We start from the raw sequence: 22,736 nt of genomic DNA, 5'->3' as shown, positions 1-22,736 counted from the left end.
CACACAGTAACAACCACCAGAAGCATATGGGCATATGAGGGAAAAAGAATGTACAGAGGCACCATTTACTCACCAGCTGCCCCTGTGTGATATACTTCTTCCACCAGAGATATGGACGCATGGATGGAACAGCCGATAACCCATAATAGGAATACATGAGGACATGGATAAAGCTGTTAAGGGTGGCACCAAAATAGGCTGGAAACAATACAAAGAGATGCTAGTTGATTTTTATTTATTTTTTGCAAAAAACAAAACAAAACATGCTTAAACTGTTGTTCTATGCAAGTTTAAACCACTAAACTGACCCGGTGAACTTTCCTTTTCTTTTTTTGCCAATTAATTTTTTAGTGAATTTAACTTCTAATTTAATACAAATTTAATTAATTAATAAATAATAATAATAATAATAATAATAATAATAATAATAATAAGTTGACTTCCCGTCCTTCCTCCCTGCTGTTTCCATTCTTGCCCTTTCCTTCTGTAATATATAACATACTTTTATCTATTACATATTCCCTTTATTACAATTAATTATTCATTTATTTCCCCCCCCCATTTCAATTCCTATGACCTGCTGAACTTTTCAAAAACTTAACACAAAACTGCAAAGGCAATGATATATATATATATATATATATATATATAGAGAGAGAGAGAGAGAGAGAGAGAGAGAGAGAATCACAGATGTCGAAAGCCAATCTGCCATGCACATTGGGTTTAACTGCCTTAAGAGCAATGCCTCTCCCCTCCTAAAACTGGCTTGAACTGTGTTTTTAAGAGGTGGGCTATGAATGGTAATCCCCTTCATGGATCACTGCCTTGTCATGGCGAAGGGGCTTGAATAATTCAGAGAAGCTATGAGCTATGCCGTGCAGGGCAGAAATTGTGTATGCAAAGTCAATGGCTTGCTAAGAAAACCCTAAGAGCAGTTGGATAACAGTGGAAAGAACAGAGGGAGATGTACAGAACTGACACAGCTTTGAGGAAGAGGTTTCCTCCTTACAGAGGGGAGGAGTTGTGAGCAGGAGCCGTTTCCTGCGTTGGCAGGGGGTGTTTCAGCCCCTGCCCAGCTGGCCTGGCTGCCGCACCATGCACCCAGGTAGCCAACCAATCAGGTGGAGCCTTGAGGACGGGGTTTTGTCGCTCACATGTGGCCGCGGCAGCACTTCCCTTTCATTCCGCTGCTGGTTTTTGTCGGATCACCCACCCACCCTCCCTTTAGTTCACTGCTTGGTTATTGACATTGCTATGGACCTGTGGTTGGTGCCTTGGTTGTCCAAGGGGCCTGGTAAGAATTTTTGCCTACCCTGTAGCAAATCGTCACAACTTTTAGGTATTGGCGGTTAGGCATTGGAATATGTTTGTGTATTGGAGGGCAGGGTGTGGCCATCGCCTACTCCTCCACTTTATGGGTAAGGAATCCGGCGGTCGTGGATCCTGTCCGATGCCCTTGCTAGTGGCTAGGGCCATGGTACGACCCCCGGTAACATCAGGGGGAACTTTCAGTTGTATTTGCATCAACAGGCTCCTCCCACTGGTGGTTAACCCTTTTTAGACTCACCCCTCCCTGAGGGGGTGGAGTCATGCTCTGTTGTTTTAGCCAATGCTGTAATCAATAAAGTTGTGGCCTTTTTTAGCCCATTAACCTAATATGTCCATGTGTCTTTCTTATCCCCAAGCGGGTGGCGGGTCCTTGAATCACAACACGCTGCTGGCAAACCAGCACAACCCTACCCATTTCCAACCAACGAGACTGTTTTCCCAAAAAGTGAAGGTATGCATTAACACACCCTCTTCAAACAGAAGGAGTCTTTCAGGAAATGCACACACGCACAGGTCTCTAGTCACGAATTACAAGAATACTTACAGTGGCCACAAGGCACCCAGTTCATAACAAACCACCAGATGTTAAGCATTGTTGCATGGTGATAGACGTGAAGAACGGTGATCTGGTGGTTATTTTTCCGTAATATAAAGAAGAAAGTATCCATGAACTCGATGAGCTTTGAGAAGTAGTACCACCAAAGGACACGTATGATCTAAAAGGAGAGGGAAGGAGGTCAGGCGTTTGTTCCACAGAGGCAAATGAAATAAGACAGCTCATGGCAAATTCTACTGACCCAGCAAATAATCTCTCCCCGCCCCTCAGATCCTGGTGATCAATAATCATTGCAATATAGGCCTAGTTCAAACAGAATGCTGTGTCATTCATTTGAATCCAGCCTAGCATACTAACCATGGTTATTTTGTAGCAACAAACCACTATTTAAAGCCATAGCTTGGCCGATGCATGTGAAACCATGGCTTGCATTAAGTGCAGTGGAACACGCCAAGCTACACAGGCATGAGGCAAGAGCAGGAGGTGGGAAACAAAGCTCTGCAAAAATAAATCATGGCTTGTCTGGTCTCTGAGGTTCTTTTAACCATGGTTTGTTCAACAAGTCATGAGCAAACGATGGCTTAGTGTTACATAATATGCTTTGCCAATAACCGCACCATGGTTCAGAAATGATGATCTCAGGAAGCAAGGCAGCAGAATGGTTTAGCCAAGTTCGGTTGATGGTCTTCCACAACCATGGGGGCAACTGAAAATTGGGTTATTGGGTGCTCAGCCATACAGTGTGACAGTCATGATCTATCACCTATCTATCTATCTATCTATCTATCTATCTATCTATCTATCTATCTATCTATCTATCACCTATCACCTATCACCTATCATCCATCTATCTATCTATCTATCTATCTATCTATCTATCTATCTATCATCTATCTATCTATCTATCTATCTATCTATCTATCTATCTATCTATCTAATCTATCATCTATCTATCATCATCATCTATCAAAATGAATAAGCCACTTATTTTTTTTTAAAAAACACCTCTAAGCAGTTCACATAAAGTAGTCATAAGAAAATAGCAGTAAAGTCTACAGACTTTGAACCAAGAAGACATAATAAAACATAGATCAAAGAATTGTAGAGTCATAAGGGACCATGGGAGGGGTCTAATCTAACCCCCTGCAATGAAGGGATCTTTTGCCCAAACCCATGACCCTGAGCTTAAGAGCCTCATGCTCAACAGACTGAGCTATCCCCAGGACCACTTTAAAAAACAGACTTAAAAGATACTTGAAGGCACAAATACTTAGTGGCAGCTCCAGCCCAGTGTACCAGCGCTGCCTTCTTTCTGACCTGATGCAACAAGTAGGCCATCATGCTGTTACAGGCAGATGAGGAAGGTGGGAGTTGCATGAGGCAATGCTGACTGAGTGGCAGAGGAGGCCTCTCCCTTCTTACCTCTAGGTACTGAACATGGCCCCTTAGATGCTGACTCATGTGCCAGTCATGTCTGAGAGAAGGCCTTGTCCACAAAGATGTATAACACCTCCTGACTGGGGTACCCTGACCAGGGTTTAATGTGCCCACATCCAATGATGTGCTGGGCCAGAGTACACAGCAGATGTATGGGTTGGTGAATGGGATTTGTGGCTTTCTGACACCCTTCCCGGAAGCCTCTTTGTGCATTAGTTACCAGAACAGGGTAACTTGCTCCATGTTCTCAGCAGGGCTTTGGTCTTGACCTGAGAGTTGTTGATTTTGCTAGGTCGAAGGCAGCTTGCTATGTTGTCCCCCAAGACAGGGAAGTTTCAAAAACAGCCGGCAATGCATGTTCAAAATAAAGTAAGGTGCTTTCTGGGAGGACCTAAGTCCCCAGGCATGCTCTGGATTGTAGTCATAAAACCAAAACAGTGGCTAAAGCAAAAGAGGCAGTGATTTAGAAGCCTATTCAAGTTTACCTCAGGTGCACCAAGACACTCAGGGGAGAGGTTTTAATCTCTACACTGCTACTGTGATCTCCGAAGAACAATCTGAGCAACAAACAGAGGATTGTGCTACTGTATTCCCTAAAAGGAAATTGCTTTCCTCCAGGCTGGGGAGAATGAGGCGCAGAAGATTGGGCTGATGTGGAAGGAGTGAAAAACTGCTGCAAGCAAGCAACCGTAATGTGAAATCACGAAGAATTCTTGTTCCACAAACATGCCAAAACCTGTGTTAAGATGATGTTACAGGACACGGAACTGTTCAACCTCATGCCTGACACTGAGAACTTGAAAACCAAACTGGAGTTCAGAAAGGTGAGCAGACAGATATCCACACTGTTGTATGGAGAAGAGCTGATTTTGGAAAAATTAGGACTTTTATTTGTCATGAAATCTTTCCCACATTTCTCTCTACAGGAAGTTCATTTTCAGTCCAATGCACATAAACCTGATGATGATGATGATGATGATGATGATACTGTCCCCCATTTTGTGGAATCCCTCTCAGCGTATAACATCATCTCTTCCCTAACATATTAATCTTATTTCTATAATGTCAATGAAAAGAAGAAGAAAGAAGAGTGTGTAGACTCCAGCTAACCTGCTGGTTGGAAGATGAAGACAACAGCTAAGTCTACTTTCAATAAATTGAAAGAACACTACTGTCCATTTTAAGCCCATACACTTCACACACAAAATCCAAGACACCTCATGCTTATTATTGTTTGGTGCTATGTCTCCTGGTTTGGTAAGAGCCTATCTGGTTCTTTGGTAAGAGCCAATCACCCTTTCTGGTTTGGATGATACAGAGAACTCTGGTATAAGAAACCCAGACATCTGTTCTGAAGAGAGTCACCCAAGCAGGTGAGAGAAAGTATACAGGGGATGGCTGATTCCCATTTGAACAAAACATGGTTTATCAGGCCAAGATTGTGACATCTGAACCGGCCCCAGATTTCATAATAGAGAGATTCTGAAAGTTAGAAAGGAAACTCATTGGCATGATTATATGGCCTGACCTTTCAGTGATGTTTCAAAAGCTCTAGGCATGAGAACCCAAAAGGCATGTTGTGATGAACTTCTGGGACTGTACCAGTCCAAAAAGTCCTAAAGAAACTTGAAGGGCCACAATTGGCCCCTGGTCCTGCAGTCCCGTCCCCCCGGCCTACTGGGTTTTGGCACCACTGACTAAATTAGCCGTCCAAAATTTAGTTGAGTCAAGTTGGTGTCACCCATAACAGCGTCCTAAAGAAACCTGGGTCGATACTGCTCATGCTTTTAACATCTACACATCTGAAATATCTTTCATTCTTTTCTTTTTTTAAAAGGTAACTTGTAAAAGCATAAGCTTATCGATTTGCGTCAGCTAAAGCAAACTAACATGGAAAACAGAAGAAGACAGCTGATTTTCCCGGGATGCCGCAAAACAACACAGAAGTGGAATCGTCTTGTAGCCTTCATTAAAGAAGTTACTCGCTGCTTTTGAAATGTAGACACTTGTAACATGGTCATTTCTTTTCAGGTTTTAAAACACTGCTTCTGTCTGTGATCTAATTTTATCATTTTATATAATGAGTTGTGCACTACATCTGTCTCACAGTGTCCTCTCGAAGGATATGAGATACTTCATTCTTTGTCGCTAGTTATTACTGTTCCTCCATTCAAACTGTCACATGCAAATGTCAGAAAGTGTTTCCTTAGAAGTGTTCAGTACTATAAGAAACAAAGGAACTGAAAAATGAGGGAATTAGGCAATTATGATTCTTATTTGTTCACTGGCTATAATGGGAGATGTAATTTTCAGGCACTATGTTCCGAGGGAGAGACAAGTTAAAAATAGCTTTATGGTTTTCCAGTTCTTTTGACTGCAGGCCAATTTCAGATTTGCTTTTATAAGAACATTTTGCTTGCTGGACACTGACAGGTAAAGAAATCTATCTGGGATATCCTGGCAGGATGCAGAAATGTTCTAATAGGGTTCACACTAAGACTTCAACATCTAACACCCCAGGAAAGAAAGAGTGTGGAGAAGCTCTTCCAGGATTCTCAATTTAGCCATGAACTTCACTCACTAATCTTGGGAAAGCTATTACTTCTCAACCTATCCTACACAACATGAGCTTTTTTATTTGGATGGCGGCTAATGGATTGAGGTTGAATCCTGACAAGACAGAAGTACTGTTTTTGGGGGACAGGGGGCGGGCTGGTGTGGAGGACTCCCTGGTCCTGAATAGGGTAACTGTGCCCCTGAAGGACCAGGTACGCAGTCTGGGAGTCATTTTGGACTCACAGCTGTCCATGGAGGCGCAGGTCAATTCTGTATCCAGGGCAGCTGTCTACCAACTCCACCTGGTACGCAGGCTGAGACCCTACCTGCCTGTGGACTGTCTCGCCAGAGTGGTGCATGCTCTAGTTATCTCCCGCTTGGACTACTGCAATGCGCTCTACGTGGGGCTACCTTTGAAGGTGACCATCTAGTGACCATCTAGAAGTGTCATGATCCTGACATGGGGTAACTGTGCCCCTGAAGGACCAGGTGTGCAGCCTGGGAGTCATTTTGGACTCACAGCTGACTATGGAGGTGCAGGTCAATTCTGTGTCCAGGGCAGCTGTCTACCAGACCCTGAGACCCTACTTGCCCACAGACTGTCTTGACAGAGTGGTGCATGCTCTGGTTATCTTCTGCTTGGACTACTGCAATGCCCTCTATGTGGGGCTACCTTTGAAGGTGACCCAGAAACTACAACTAATCCAGAATGCGGCAGCTAGACTGGGAGTGGCCGCTGAGACCACATAACACCGGTCTTGAAAGACCTACATTGGCTCCCAGTACGTTTCCGAGCACAATTCAAAGTCCTGGTGTTGACCTTTAAAGCCCTAAACGGCCTCGGCCCAGTATACCTGAAGGAGCGTCTCCACCCCCATCGTTCTGCCCGGACGCTGAGGTCCAGCGCCGAGGCAGTTCCCTCATTGCGAGAAGCGGTTCCCTCATTGCGAGAAGCAAAGCTACAGGTAACCAGGCAGAGGGCCTTCTCGATAGTGTCGCCCGCCCTGTGGAACTCCCTCCCATCAGATGTCAAAGAAATAAACAACTATCTGACGTTTAGATGACATCTGAAGGCAGCCCTGTTTAGGGGCGTTTTTAAGGACTGGTATTTTAATGTATATTTAATCTTTTGTTGGAAGCCGCCCAGAGTGGCTGGGGAAACCCAGCCAGATGGGCGGGGTATAAATAAATTATTATTATATTATTATTATTATTATTATTATTATTATTATTATTATTATTATATTGTAGAAAAAAGGGTGGGAAAAGTTCATAGTGATATTCCATAGGGTGCAGTGCTAGAAGCAACATTTCCTCATGTATGTGCTCTACCCTGAGCTCCTTAGAGGAGAATTGTCCTAGGTAGATTAGAATGTCTATGGGCATAGTGGCTTCTATAACACATTGCATTAACCACAAGTTTATGTTTCTAGCAACCATCTCCTAAGTTCCCATTCAGTTACTGCATAACGCAAACCAAGTCCCAGAAGTTCTCATGGTCAGCTGGAGAACAATGAACCCAGCCTGCCTCTTGACCACACTACAATGCTAGGAGTGACAGCATGCTGCTGGGAACAATGCTTACAGGAAACGGATCTCTTTCAGGAGGAACCGAGTCATTAAGAGAGCCAAGGATTGGATGAAGAACGACTCAACTCTCATACAGGGGGGTGGGTTGTGTTTTGAATGGTTGCCCTTTCTCTACCCACTACCCGTGACAATGTCATTTGGCTGATTTTACTAGTATAGCATCTCCTTCACCCTGTGGCGAAGTGGGGCAAGGGGAGGGGAAGTGATGGCCAATAGCTGTGTTGGTCCATAGTGGGTGTGGTTGGAAATCCAAAAACCTCCATCAGGCAGTACCTTTATTAGGTCCAACCAATATCTTACAAAACAGTGAGCAAGTTTTGCAATTCAAGCTAGTGAAAAGCTTTCTTTCTTTCTTTCTTTCTTTCTTTCTTTCTTTCTTTCTTTCTTTCTTTCTTTCTTTCTTTGTCACTTCGTTTGCAAAAGTTTCTATACCTCCAGTATCAAGAGCTCAAAATGGAAAACTGCGGAATGCCCAGAAATGTACACATTTCCTACAAAAGAGACACAAAACTTTTGATTCTTGAGTATTGTATGCTAAAGCTATCCAATGTTAGAAGCGGTGTCCCCAGTTTTAGCCTCGCAACAACCTTGTGCAGTAGGGCTAAGCCTATAGATAGTGACTAACCCAAAGCATTTAACCACCCTTCACTTGGCTCTATGCGCAAGACGGAGTTAAGCAAGAGATTCATGGCTGGCCAAGTTGGGACAGAGATTTCTATGTCTTGTCTAGCATCCTTTAATGCTAGAAATGAAAGCAGCTGACAGAACATGTTCAATTGCCTCCTGAATATTTATCTGCATGGCTCCTAAACCAATGAAAGCACTGCCGTCTTCATCTCCTTGTTAACGACAGAAGGGATGTGCACCAGTTTTTAAGTGTACCAAATCACCCGTGGCACTGCCAAATGATGAAATCAACCAACTAAAGCACAATTTTATTCCAGGAAAGTATCTTTATTCAGTGCCAGTAAGCCAAATTACAGTTACATGTATTTCCCACACACTCTACAGAGTCAGGTTCCTCATAAAACGAGTGAGTTTCCAGATAGGAATTTTAGAGAGGTCCACTGAAAACATATGTAAGTAGCAATACACAGAACAGAGTGGGCTGCACTTCTTACAAGCCTTGAGTTATCAACATTGGGTGCTTGCATTACTCCTTTATGTTCAGATATGTCTAGATCAGGGTTTCTCAAACTTGGGCCTTCAGCTGTGTTTGGACTACAACTCCCATCATCCCTAGCTAGCAGATCAGGGATGGATGCGGGTTGTAGTCCAAAACCAACTGGAGACCCAAGTATGGGAAACTCTGGATGGACTAGATGGATTTAGTGATGATGCACCAACTTTCCTTTCAAGGCACTATCAAAGCATGCAAATTACAGCAAAGCCTTTCCTTTGGCAATAACAGAGAAGGGAACACGTCCTTCCCAAATATGTAAGAACTGTACTGACCTTCGCTCCAAATGCAAGAAGCAAAGCAAAAGAGTAGAGTCAGCTTATAATGTTACCTTCATATCAGCTTCACCTCCACTGTGCGTATCCTGACAGAAGAAATTGTATCCGCCTTCCCATACTCCTGTCAGCAGCTAAATGAAGAAAGAAAAAGAAAGAAGGCCATTGACAACATTGCACATTTTTACAAATATATATATATATAAAACAAACTTAAAAGAATCAAAGTCATATTCACAAGACCTTAGGGTAAAAGTCCCCCAAAAGCAGTTTCATTAGATGCTGGAGGCAAACGACAGCTTTTAAAAGAGTGGAGAGTGAGAGGGGGATTTTTCTATTCTGATTTTTCTATTGGACGCCTGGAATATTGTGTCCAATTCTGGGTGCCACAATTTACCGTATTTTTTGTCCTATAGGGCGCACTGGCCCATAGGATGCACCTCGTTCTTTGGGGGGGGGAATGAATAACCCCCCCCCAGCCACGGGGCTGGGGCGGGGGAAGCCTGAGCTTCCCCCAACCCCAGCCCCCAGAACAGGCTGCTATCTGCAAGCCTTGCAAGCCCAGCGGCAACTCCTGCCAGACGTGCAAGGCTTGCGGACACCTGCGTGAAGCTTCAGGCTGCAGGCTGCTGCCCGCAAGGCTTGCGAGCCCGGCGGCAACTCCCTCCGGGCTCGCAAGGCTTGCAGATAGCTTCCTGAAGCCTGGAGAGAGAGAGAGGGGTCGGTGCGCACCGACCCCTCTCGCTCTCCAGGCTTCAGCGAAAGCCTGCATTCGCCCCATAGGACGCACACACATTTCCCCTTCATTTTTGGAGGGGAAAAAGTGTGTCCTATATGGCAAAAAATACGGTAAGCAGGATGTTGACAAGCCAGATTGTGAGCAGAGGAGGGTGATTGAGGGTCTGGAAGTCAAGTGCTATGAGGGAATTTGGAATGTTTAGTTTGGTAAAGAGGAGACTGAGAGGAGATATGATAGCCAACTTCATATATCTAAAGGGCTGTGTGGCGTTTGCCCTCCTAGGTGTGTGACATCATACTGGGTTCATAAGGAAAGGGTTAGCTAATTGTAAAATGACTAACCAATGGGAACCCAAAGGGAGAAGTCAGGAGTTAGAGTTGTTGAAGAGACAGTCTGGAGTTAGGAGAGACAGAGAAGATAAGTCTGTGGGTTGGGCTAGTCTGGTGTGAGAGAGGGAGAGAATTTGTTAAGAGTCAAACAGTTGAGATAATCAGTCAGAAGGTATTAGGAAGGTATAGGCCGGTAAAGAAACTAAAGTTAAGATACTGACAGGAATATTATCTGAGAAACCATAAATTTGTTAATGCTTGTAAAATAAACTTGGTTTTTTTGGTTCACTTTTAACAACTGACTGGACTCAGTGTTTTACCTGAGAGTAACGGGTTGGTGGCAGTGGGGAAGCGAGCACAGGGATCAATAGACCGTTAAACGTCCGGGGACCCTGTGTGATCACCACAGGCTGCCACATGGAAGATAGAGCGAGCTTGTTTTCTCCTGCTCCAGAGGGTAGGAGCTTCAAGTTACAAGAAAGGAGATTCCAACTAAACATCAGTAAGAGCTCTTCGACAGCAGAACAGATTCTCTCGGAAGGTGGTGGACTCGACTTCCTTGGAGGTTTTTAAGCAGAGACTGGAAGGCCATATATCATGGATGCTTTAGTTGAGATTCCTGCATTGCAGTGGGGGTCATCTTGCCCAGCCTCCTGCAATGCAGGAATCTTTTGTCAAACCCATGGCCCTGAGATTAAGATTATGACCCTCATGGTCCCTTACAACTCTATGATTCTAAGAGTTCACTGAAGGAGGGTGCAGAGTGGGGCTGCTGATGGGTGTTGCCTCCCAAGGGCTGGACAGAGGAGCCTTTGGGATTGAGATTCCCTATCATGCACTACTCAGTCAGGTTTTGGAAATGTCTGCTATCCAATAGCCTAGAGGTAAAAGTGAGATACAGTGGTACCTGGGGTTACATACGCTTCAAGTTACAGACGCTTCAGGTTACAGACTCCGCTAACCCAGAAATTTTACCTCAGGTTAAGAACTTTGCTTCAGGATGAGAACAGAAATTGTGCTCCGGCGGCGCAGCAGCAGGAGGCCTCATTAGCTAAAGTGGTGCTTCAGGTTAAGAACGGACCTCCGGAACGAATTAAGTACTTAACCCGAAGTACCACTGTATGTACACATCACAATGCTGAAATAGCCTGCAACTCTTGGGGGAGGGATTGATAATCTTTAAGAGGGGCTTCTATAAAAGCAGGATGAGAGTAGAGTCTGATTCCGAAACAGTCTTCTTTTACACTTTCCATCAGACTTCTATTTCAAGTCTTCTTGACTTGACCACAAGAAGCTTCCTTACAAGAAAACATGAAAATATAATTTTAGATTTGACAAAAATACTGGTCAAATCTCATGAGTATTGACTTGGCTGGGCCAGCAAGCAAAACAAAACAAAACTCAACTCAAGGCAAGAGGCCAGGATTTATAATTTAGATAACGTCTTCTGAAAAATGTATCTAGAACTTCATGTAATATATCTTCCTTGACCCCCCCCCCAAAAAAATAAAACCACACACAGCATTTTAAAATCAAAGGACTAACCTCAACATTTAGACTGCGTATATAGTGAATGTCAACTGGTTTCCATAAACAGTTCTAAATGTGCAAGACTCATTGCTTTAGCATGCCTGAGATTTCTCCAGCTGAGATTTCTGCATTTTTATGAAATCAGATATAGCTTTTGTGGCTGATCCAGGACTTGGCCAGTTCATATACACAAAGCTTAGTTGGTGGCCTAGAGGCAGTCACTTTCTATTGGCCTGGACTACCTAACAGGGCTGTTGGGTGGATAAAACTGCAGGGGGGGGCAGGAAAGATAAAATTAAATATGCTTTCCAAACTGTTTGGATGAAGAGGGTGGAACAAAAATATAAATGCAATGTAATAAGCAGCTCTCTTTTGGCATTCCCCCCCCACCTAACCTCACTATAAAACTACTGCTTTGTTTCCAGTACAAAAATAAAAACATGCATTTTGAAAACAAGATACTCTAACTTTTTGTTGGGGGGTGGGGGTGGGAGTACTACCCAATGCTGGCATAATCATTATCTGCAGAATTTCCATTCAAACTATCTCAAGAAACTCTGGCTTTGGGAATACCACAAACAATATGTTCTCCAAAACAAAATAAATTTTTTTTCCTTCCAGTAGCACCTTAAAGACCAACTAAGTTAGTTCTTGGTATGAGCTTTCGTGTGCATGCACACTTCTTCAGAAATGTTCTCCATTTATAGTTTGCAAGTTCCCCATAGCAACCTGCTGCCCATTCCTGCTGCCACTGCATTCAGTCTCTGTAGTTATCTCATCTTACATATGAAATGACAAAGAGGCTTGAGCACACATGGGAAGGAGGACTTGACCATTAATTGTTCCCTACAGGATTTCCCACAAGCTCTACAGCAGCAGCAATTTGGTGTATTTGTGCTTTGTCTTTGCTGTCAAACAAAACAAAAGAAAACCCTTCTATACATAATGCAGATTTGTGCCCACCATTTAGAAAGCCCCTTACTACTACAGCATCCTAAATTATTATCTGTTCACAGAAGTCAAGATTTCCCCACCTTTTCCATTCTTGCAGATCACTGGCATTATTAACTAGTCTACTATATTCTGTTGAGCCTTGGCTGCTGATTGAAGGGTCTAACCACACATTAGGTTAACAATGTGATTAGCAATGACACAAGGGATTTAAAAAAATGAAATACCAGGTGGGTTAGTGTCACAGAGGGAGGAGCAGGTAACAGATTTTTATTTTTATTTTGCTTTCAAAAAACACACAAAAGGTACATTTTAAAATGTACCATTTCTATTAAGGTAACATGACCCTGAAATCCAAACGCAGTATCTGAAGTTATTTGTTTGGCCAGATATTTCCCTTCAAATTAAAAATCAGAAGGGGGGAAAATGCATTCCTGTGAGGTTCTAAAGGAGAAAGGATTGTGTAGATGTGTTCATTGTGGGTAATCCTGGTGCCAAAATATTTGCTCCGGAACACATGCCACAGATGCCACTATCTCACTTGAACACCTACTTTGACACAGCAAGTATGTTCAAGTGGAAAAGTAAATGAAGACTAATGATCTCTAAACAAATAAACTGCTCCTGTCGTATCTGCAATAATTAGGTGTTTCCCAAGCAATATAAAAAGTTAGGTATCTAACTCTCCGAGAGAAGTGCTGTTTGTTGTGAGGTTTTTCTGCAGGGAGAAGGCGTGGGGACAAACTGTTTAAGACTGTCATGCCACTTTTGTAGAAGATTCTGAACTCCTATTCTAGCACATTTGCTCCTGTTCCCATTTTAGCCGGGATCTTTTAGAACACTTCGCATGAACATCCTACTCAGGTACCAACCAAAGCCAGAATAACTAGGCTACAGAGCCTCCAGACCTTTATAGAATGGGAAAACAAACCTTGTCTCCCCAGGTAAGGAAAGGCCATTCTGTGCAAACCAAGAACACGCCATGCCCCCCCCCCAAGCAACTGATAAATGAACTGGAGAGCTGGAAAAACAAAATATAGCAAGGGGAGGAATAATTGAATAACCTAGATTCAACAAGAAATATTGTATACACAACCGACAGATAGGTAGCTGGAGGTCCTTTTATCTATTTCTTTCTTCTTTTTCCTCTTTTTACTTTTATCTCCCTTGGTGGTTTATTCTTATTCTCGTATTCTTATTGTACTTTGGTAAGAACTGTATCCCCTTCATGTATCACTGCCTTGTTGTGGTGAAGGGGCTTGAATAACTCAAGAGAAGCTGTGAGCTATGGCATGCAGGGCCACCCAAGACGGACAGGTCATAGCCGAGAGTTTAGACTAAATGTGATACACCTGCAGAAGGAACTGGCAAACCACTCCAGTATTTTGCCAAGAAAACTCCATGGACATTAAAAAAAGAGAGAAGCTTTGAGAAGTGAGAGTTTCCAAGTCATGCTCTGGTTCATGGGGTCACAGAGAGTCGAACACGACTAAGACGACTAAATAACAACAAGAACAGTATAGAGATAAGGGGAGGACAGTTTGAGAACCCTGTGTGAGAGGTGGGTGTGACATTACCATATGAGAGTGCTGGAGGTGAAATAGTTAAACAGGTTACCCTATCAGAACCTGGGGGAGGGGGGTGGAATCAGAGGGACTATAAAACCAGCTCTGGGAGGGGCAAAGGGAGGAGTTTGTTGGAAGTTGGGTGGTTGGTTGGAGTGGAAGTGAATTGGGATAAAGTCTGTGGGTAGGTTGAGTTAGTGTAGCAAAATAAGCTGAGTCAGGAACAGTTAGGGGCTAGGAAGACAAGTAAATATCTGAGAGGTGGTTTAGTGAGTGAGAGCAGGTAGCGGAAGTTATAGGTCTGGATAGGCACCCCATGAATGTAATTGACAGATACTGTTTATGAAACCACATGCTTGTTAAACTGCAATAAATAAACAGACGTTTATGTCCCAATTTAACCCTGACTGGACTCAATATTGTACCAGGTAGGGCCTGGGTGGTGGCAGCAAGAAATAAAGTGGTGGCACAGGGATCAATAGACGGTGAAACATTTGGGGACCTGTGTGATTGCCACAGTGGGTAAGGAGAGGTACCACAGTGAAGAGAGGCTGTGGGAAGAGAGGGATGGGGCCAGGTGAGAGCTGGGAGGGCACACCTTCCTCTTTAGGGGATGAAAGTTACAATATAAGCAATGAGTAGTTTCTTTTTTCCTGTTCCTTCTTCCTTTAGTTTCTTTCTTTTTTGTATTTCCTGTAGATTAGTTTGCTCTTTTTACGGTACTGTGAAAATGTCAATAATTCCCCACCCCCAAACAACAACAACTTGCGTTTCTAATATCATAGGGTTCTACGTAACTATTATTCAAAGGATGTGTTTGCTAGAGACTCATTTCATGCAGTTTTCTGGTCTTCCGAGCTGCTTGCCATGACATAGGAAGCAGGTTATGGTCACTGTCACTTAACCACGCATCTCCCATAAAATGCGGCACGAGGGTTTTGTGCATTCAGTCATGCATGGAACGGCCCTGCTTGTTCACTTATTTCAGGAATGTATGAGCCACTTTCTCTGCCAAACCACACTTGAGGTAAGTGCTACGGTCAAACATGCAAAGCTTTTGCAGGATGAGCTTAGAAGACTATGTTCCTCTGCCACCATGAACTGTGCAACTATAATGGTTAACTTTGTAGGAGTCACAATTGGTCAAAGTTTACCAAAGTTGGGGGTAGGGGGAGAAAGAAGGAAATATATTACAAGGATTGTAAGTCCAAGCTTCCAGACAAATATATCCACCTTGATCACTGATGGGGCATTTGCTGGTGGTCCCACACACCCCTGAGGTTTGACTGGCCTTTTTGGTTGGTTGATTGATTGATTGATTGATTGATTTGATATTGATTGATTGATTCTATTTCTATGCTGCTTTTAATTCAAATAAATCCCAAGGCAGCTTACGAACAAAAGATAAAAATAACATAATGGAACATAATGAATACAGCATAAATCGTATAGAATAGCAACGAAACAAACAAACAAAGCTCTGTTGAATTTGTACACATATGCTCTCCCCTCCACCATGACTCATAAACTTTCATTCTGTTCAATGCATCAAAATACACCTGCATATAATGTTCCTGGCAGCAACTCCCTTCTGAAGCATCCTTGCGATGGAGGTGGTCAGCACATAGACTCTCTCCCTTCACATCCTTTCTGCCACCTTACCAGGGACTGAGCCTTTTGTATGGCAGGCTCTGCCCTGTGGAACTCCTTGCAAAAACAGAGATTTGGTGGGAGCCATTCCCAGTTGCTTTTAGAAGTCTTCTAAAACTGTATTATTCGGAGAGGCCTCCTGAACCTGATATTTTGTATGAAAGCATGGAACAAGCAATGCGAGAAAAATGCACAGCCTCTTCATTTCTTACCTCATAAAACATATAGAGGGACAGAAGCGTAAGCCCAAGATTATAGACCACTAGAATACCCCTGAAGGTGAACGGCTGCCTGTTCCGCATGTACTTTGGTCCTAACCATACGATTAATAAGTATAAGACGGTGAAGATGAAGGTAGGTGTGTAATTGGTCAGGAGAAACCATCCTTTTACTCTGGGATCTGAAACGGAACACAAAGGCAACACAGTTATCTGGATTAAGGCAATTTCAAAGACTTCTGAGACTTAAGACTGGCGGAATATTCATTGTTAGGAAAGGGAAGGGTGCACATTTATGCATGTTGTGGAAGCAGTTGCTCCAGAGCGTCTGACCAGATTCAATACCAACATTTCAGACCAAAGGAAGTTGGGAAGACAATCTGTGCTAGTGGTTTCTGGTGTGTTTGGAGGGTTCCCCCTTTAGCAAGGCTTTCCTAAGAGAAGCCAAAGGAGTAATTGCTGGGAGATACAGTAAGAAAAGCCCGTTGCTCTGAATTGCACACTAACCCCACACTAGTGGCGAGGTTTTATTTAATTGCTCTGTTGCTAAACAACTAATTACGCTCCCTTTACAAAAGTGCTGCTCCCTGAAGGAGCACCTGACACACTAGCCTTTCCTACTTCTCTCTCAAATCTTGATACCTGGTGCTTTTATATTCCAAGTTACTTTTCATTCTCTCCTTCCTGACATCTCCATTACTCCCATTATCTGAAATAAGATGGATTTTGTCAAAGCCAAGATGCTCGCTTCACCTTTCAAGTTGGCACTTCCTCAGTTCTATTGATTCCCACCCATCTGAACTACCAGGCTTTGCGGCAAAATAAGGAGAATGTAAATATTTTAAATAGTGCTTAAATATTATAAAGAGATCCGAGATCCCATGTTCACACAATTAAGCTTTGCTGTTGAATCTGAAATATATATTCCGAGGAGTTGCACTTTCTTGGGGGGCGGCCTTTCATGTTTTGGAAACCTGGGGATGATCCAAGAAAATTGGAGCATCTTTCATTCCCATGGGTGTGTCATAGTAGAGTTAAGCAAATTGATGATATGATGCTGCTTTATACCAGGGATGGGGAACCTGATGCCCTCCAGATGTTATAGCACTCCTATCAGCCCCAGCCAGCATGGCCAATGGGCAGAGCTGATGAGAGCGGAAGCCCAGTCACATCTGGAGAGCCCAGTCTTACACCATCAGAACTTTGGTCCAGCTAGGATAATGCTATCTGTTCTAATGGACAGCAACACGCACAGGTCATAAGCAGAAGCCTCCTCAGATCTTATAAGTGGAAACACCAGGAAGCAAACTTGGGCAGTGTTAGAAATGCAGATATATAAGCTAGGTGCCAAACGGCTCCTTAAACCAAGATTACAGTCATCAAAACAGAATGTCTAGATGCCATTTTTGAGCAAGATGGTGGCTCTAAAGCAGGGTTTCCCAAATGTGGGTCTCCATCTGGTGTTTTTGGACTACAATTCCCATCATCCTTGACCACTGGTCCTTCTAGCTAGGGATGATGGGAAATGTAGTCCAAAAACAGGTGGAGACACAAGTTTGGTAAACCCTGCTCTAAAGTCTTATTTTTCAAAGGATGAAGATGACTGGGATTGATTCTCAGTTAAACATCTGGCTAGCTCAGATGACAATCTTGACCTAGTCTTAGAGCTTTGAGAACTTAAAGAAGAAAAGCCACTTGATTCAGGGACAGCCTACATATATATCAACCTATTCCAACCTCTTTTTCTTAATGGGGACACAGAACATTTATAATGTAGGGATATTCTTCACAACTGTGAGCAGGGCAGTGGGGTGGGCTAAGTGAAGACAATCTGCAACTATTAACTGTGATGTTGTTCACTGCTCCTGCTGCACAGAAAAAGCATTTTGGTTCCTGAAATTCATTCCGTTGCGCAGGTAAAATGTAACGGATAGAATTCTACAGCCAAGATCCAATGATCCCCAAGCATGCACCTCCAGATGGTGGAGATCTCAGTTGCCTTCCTGGTGCTCAGGGCATCTTCACTTGGTCACAAGCGGTCAAAAGTCAGGCGCAAAACATGCCGGGCGCCTGGCTAAATTCGAACACCGAACTTGGGTCTTTCTCCATACAGCATTGTGTGTTCTGTCATTTAAGCTACAATATTAGCTTTTATCTTTCCCACAGATATCAATGGCATTTCAGCGGTTCAGTTTGGATAGATTGCTTCCACAATTGTTTAACATACGCCAAATGCAAGAGCAATTTCGTATTTTCCGATAGCTGTAATGTTTATGAGTCTATTAACTGACAGGAGTTTTTGAACATGTGCTAACATAAATGGGCTGCCTCATTCATGTGTTTTCCACTCTGACGTCAGGACCGAATGTCACTACAGAATTCTCACCCCGCAGGGTCATCGGAACATGCAGGCTCAATTTTTGTGCCAACTCAGCTGATGCAGAGGGTGAGATCAGCGAGGGTGCCTCAAATGCAATATGTCTAAGCAAACACATAAAAAGGACAACTATTTCGTTTTGTTCGTGACTGTGCTTTCCATGGGAACAGAACCACAGAGGCAGAGTCTTAAAAGGAGCTATTTTGTACACAGAATAATTCAGCGCAGAAATATGCTATTCGCTCACTGACGCTGCTGCTGGGGAGTTTATTTATTACTGTAATTATAGGCCCCCTCTCCAAAAGGTATAGATACCTAAAGTGGCATAAATCAGAACACCGCTTGTATTGAATTCCAGCAACAATAAAAGTATACATCTAATAAAGCACTTGTATCCATTGCAAGCCAAAGCAAAGCAAAAAAAAACCAACCATGAAGGGATTTTAGTGACTACTACACAACAACTTAGTTAAGAGGTTTTTTTTTTAAATGTCACTGTATTCAGAGACATAAAAATCTTTGGCAAATAATCAGGAACTAGGTAGCCCACCCTCTCCCAAATAAACCACCTACCTCTGGGTCCAAGCCAAACATCCAGATAGCTATTGATTGTTTCATCCAGAGACGTCATTGTGCAACCTGTGTGGAAGATGGGGAAAAAACAGTTATTTTGCTCTTTTCTATGGAAATGCTGCTATCAGGATACAGTTTAAACTAGCATGAGATACCTTCGTGGGTGTGGGAATCCATGGCTCCCTAGATGGTGCTAGACTGCAACACCCATCATCCCTGAGCACTGACCGCACTGGCTGTGGCTGATGGGAGTTGGAGTCCAGCAACAACTAAAAGGTCACAGACTCCCCAAGTATTCCTCTGAACACTTGGAAGATTTTTGCAGGAATATTTGGGGGATTGCAGCCCATCTTTTGCACTGAAGGCTGCTCCACTGTCAGTATACCTCTGAATCACAGGTGGAAAAAGTGCTGTTGAACTCACATCACGGTATTAACATGACTTTCTGCATTTCCCAAGGCCAGGACACAAATAAGGAGCCTATACTACTTTAAATGTGCATTTATAAATGGTACTCTTCTACTTATCGCAAGGGAGGCTTAAAGGAGATTTAGGGAAATTCCGCAAAACGTTACGTTAGATACGCATTTCCTTATGGAGTTTCAAATGCATAAAGCATGGCGTAACTTTGTAAGACTTCTTTTGCATTCAGTAGTTAAGAGCTGCAGGAAGACCACAAATAATAGGAGAAGACACTGACGCTGAACAGAGCACATCATAAAGTTTACATCCCTAAACAAGTATTTAAAAACATCTCCTGCCATCTTGAAGGCAGCGTACAAGAAAAGAGACAAAATGGAAGCCATCTCTACTTTACTTGGATACTGAAAAACAATATTCACAAGTCAAAGCCTGAAACAGATGCAGCAGGAACTTGTTTTATAGCTCGTAGCTGCACAGGAAACACTTATAATTAAAAAGGGACTCTTCACCTGCCTTCCTCCTCTCCCACTTTATAAATAATCCTGAGTCACTTTTTGGCGTGTGTGTGTGTGTGTGTGTGTGTGTGCGTGTCTGTATGCACAAAACAAAACAAGTTTATGTACAGTGAAACCATAGCAGCAGCTCATTTAACCAAAAGATGAGAGTTGCCAAATAAAGCTTACCCGCAGCCCTGATATTTCAGACCAAGTTTAAACACAGCAGAATAAACAGTGTCTTATAATGACTTAATGCCACCTTCCAAATAAGCACAGCAGAACCAAGCTTGTCAAGTAAACCCTTCCTGGGACTTCACCTTTCGACAGTATGCATAGAGGAGGGTCACACTATCAAAACCATGCAGCTCTGCAGCATCTGAAAATGAGGGTACTCTTTGCTGCCTGCTGCTGCACCAATGTCCAGAGGTGGGTGGATGTGTTTAAGGGGGGAAAGAGAGAGATCAGGTCTCCAGTTACCAGGTCAGCACCAACACTTGTGGTGCTGTGTTGACATCTTCCTAACCGGCAGAGACCAAAGCGCAGTCAAGCACCATTTTACTGCATTCAGAGACTCAATCTTTGGCATCCTCAGTTCAAAGGATCCCTGGCAACTGGGAAGACTTCTGCCTGGATGAAGCATTGCTAAGCAGAGTACATAATACCTTCCTTGGAAGTTTTTTAGCAGAGGTTGGATGGCATTTGCTATGGATGCTTTAGCTGAGTTTTCTGCATTCCTTGGGTTCTGTCAAAACTCCACAATTCTATTATTCTACTGGAATAGATGGACCAGTATAAGGCAGCTACACACATGCACACATATTATCTACCACTAAACGGGATGCAGGCACAGAATAATAAAGCACAATCAACACAGAGGTTAATAAGAAAACACTCCGCTTTGTAAAGCGTTCCAGAACTACATTCTTTCCCTAAAGTAGTCACACTGTATCTCCCAGGTCCGTCCCATATATTGTGCAAGTTTGCAACTTTTGAGCTGCTCACACTGCTAGAGTTGCCATATTTGGAAGAGCAAAAAAGAGGATACATTTGCAGACTTTCTGCTTTTAACTACGGATCGCTATGACGACTCTCATTTTACAAACCCATGAAAAAGAGGGCATGTCCTGGAAAAAGAGGACATATGGCAACCCCATGTCACGGCCACCAATTCCCAGTTACTGACACACAAGGGAGTCCTGCTGCTACCCCCCGCCAACCCTGAACTATGCAAAGAACTCACATTTCATGGAGCTGTAGAGTTATATCTCTCAGTAGCCAGCAATGCTACATTCAGACAAGACCAGGCAGGGCATTTCAAACAGGGTGTGTGTATCAGAAGAAATGGTAAGATTCGCAGCAACAAAAGGTTTTACAGGCCCATGCTGAGATAAAATCAATATTAAATTGTTAAAAGGAAACAGCGTACTCCAAGGGCATTTGTTGCAGTTGTTTATTCACACATCACAATAACCTCAGCAATGTTGTTCAGCTGCTTCAACCTTTGACATGAACATTTCCATATACCCACCCCCAAGCGTCTCCTGTTTCCCCCCCCTCTTGGGTGGGAAAGCAAATATTCATCCCTTCTCACTGTATTTCTCTAAACAACAACAGCCACCACCCAATGCTGGATAATGCCACAGAACTACCATGCCCTTTCTGAGCTCTGCTCTGCTCATCCCAGGAATAGGAGTATGCAACTGGCTACTTTAACAAGACTATAATCCACACTATCAGCAATATGGCTATACTAAGGATGGTTTCCCCCCCAGATTTGCATTAGTAGGTTCCCCTCGCCCCATACACACACACACACACACACTCAGGAGCAGGAGCAGGAATATCACTTTTCCCCCCTATGAAATAAAACTCAGGTAATGATGATGATGATGTTGATTTATTTATACCCCACCCATCTGGCTGGGTTTCCCCAGCCACTCTGGGCAGCTTCTAGCAAAATATTAAAAACATGATAAAACATCAAACATGAAAAACTTCCGTAAGCAGGGCTGCCTTCAGATGTCTTCTATAAGTCAGATAGTTGTTTATTTCTTTGACATCTGATGGGAGGGCGTTTCACAGGGCTGGCTCCACTACTGAGAAGGCCTCTAACCTCACTTCTCGCAGTGAGGGAACTGACAGATGGCCCTCAGCACTAGATCTCAGTGTCTGGGCAGAACAATGGGGGTGGAAACGCTCCTCCAGGTATACTGGACCAAGATCATTTAGGGCTTTAAAGGTCAGCACCAACACTTTGAATTGTGCCCGGAAACGTACTGGGATCCAATGCAGGTCTTTCAGGACCGGAGATATGTGGTCTCAGTGGCCGCTCCCAGTCTAGCTGCCACATTCTGGATTAGTTGTAGTTTCTGGGTCACCTTCAAAGGTAGCCCCACATAGAGGGCATTGCAGTAGTCCAAGCAGAAGATAACCAGAGCATGCACCACTCTGTCAAGACAGTCTGTGGGCAAGTAGGGTCTCAGGGTCTGGTAAACAGCTGCCCTGGACACAGAATTGACCTGCACCTCCATGGTCAGCTGTGAGTCCAAAATGACTCCCAGGCTGCGCACCTGGTCCTTCAGGGGCACAGTTACCCCATGTCAGGATTATGACACTTCTAGATGGTCATTAATTTCAGGTAGTATCAAATCACATGCTGGTAAATTAAGCTTGGATGATTAAAGGAGATTTGAAGGTCTTGCAGAGCTAACCAATTTCTCCTCTCTCCTGAACCCCCCCCCCCAACTTTTAGCTGTAAGGAAAGTGACAGGAAAATGAAGTGGGCAGTATGGGACAACAACTGCTTTGATGGAACACTGTCTTAGCCTCCCCAGAAACAAATCAGAATGAATGCTCAATAAACAGGTCTTCTGGAAGTACTCTTATGGCTCAGTTGGGAAAGCATGAGAATCTTTACCTCAGGGTTGTGGGTTCGAGACCCACGCTGGGCAAAAGATTCCT

At 43.5% G+C, this 22,736-nt stretch overlaps 1 protein-coding gene across 2 annotated transcripts in view; it reads right to left on the bottom strand.

Annotated features, from left to right (window-relative positions):
* The window catches only part of ELOVL5 (ELOVL fatty acid elongase 5), a 63,834-nt gene that overhangs the window by 4,814 nt on the left and 36,284 nt on the right, over positions 1 to 22,736 (bottom strand). For both annotated transcript variants that reach the window (XM_079970574.1, XM_079970573.1), the window contains exons 2-6: positions 18,856 to 18,921; positions 15,900 to 16,087; positions 8,980 to 9,057; positions 1,874 to 2,045; positions 74 to 198 (exon numbers count right to left, since the gene is read on the bottom strand). In XM_079970574.1, coding sequence (XP_079826700.1) covers positions 74 to 198; positions 1,874 to 2,045; positions 8,980 to 9,057; positions 15,900 to 16,087; positions 18,856 to 18,913 — 621 coding nt within the window. In that variant the 5' untranslated portion in view covers positions 18,914 to 18,921. The remainder of the gene's footprint in view (positions 1 to 73; positions 199 to 1,873; positions 2,046 to 8,979; positions 9,058 to 15,899; positions 16,088 to 18,855; positions 18,922 to 22,736) is intronic.

Source organism: Podarcis cretensis, assembly GCF_951804945.1.
Source record: "Podarcis cretensis genome assembly, chromosome: 3".
In the NCBI taxonomy this organism is placed as follows: domain Eukaryota; kingdom Metazoa; phylum Chordata; class Lepidosauria; order Squamata; family Lacertidae; genus Podarcis; species Podarcis cretensis.
The sequence above is the reverse complement of the archived record's forward strand: the minus strand, read 5'-3'. Positions and strand labels throughout refer to the sequence as shown.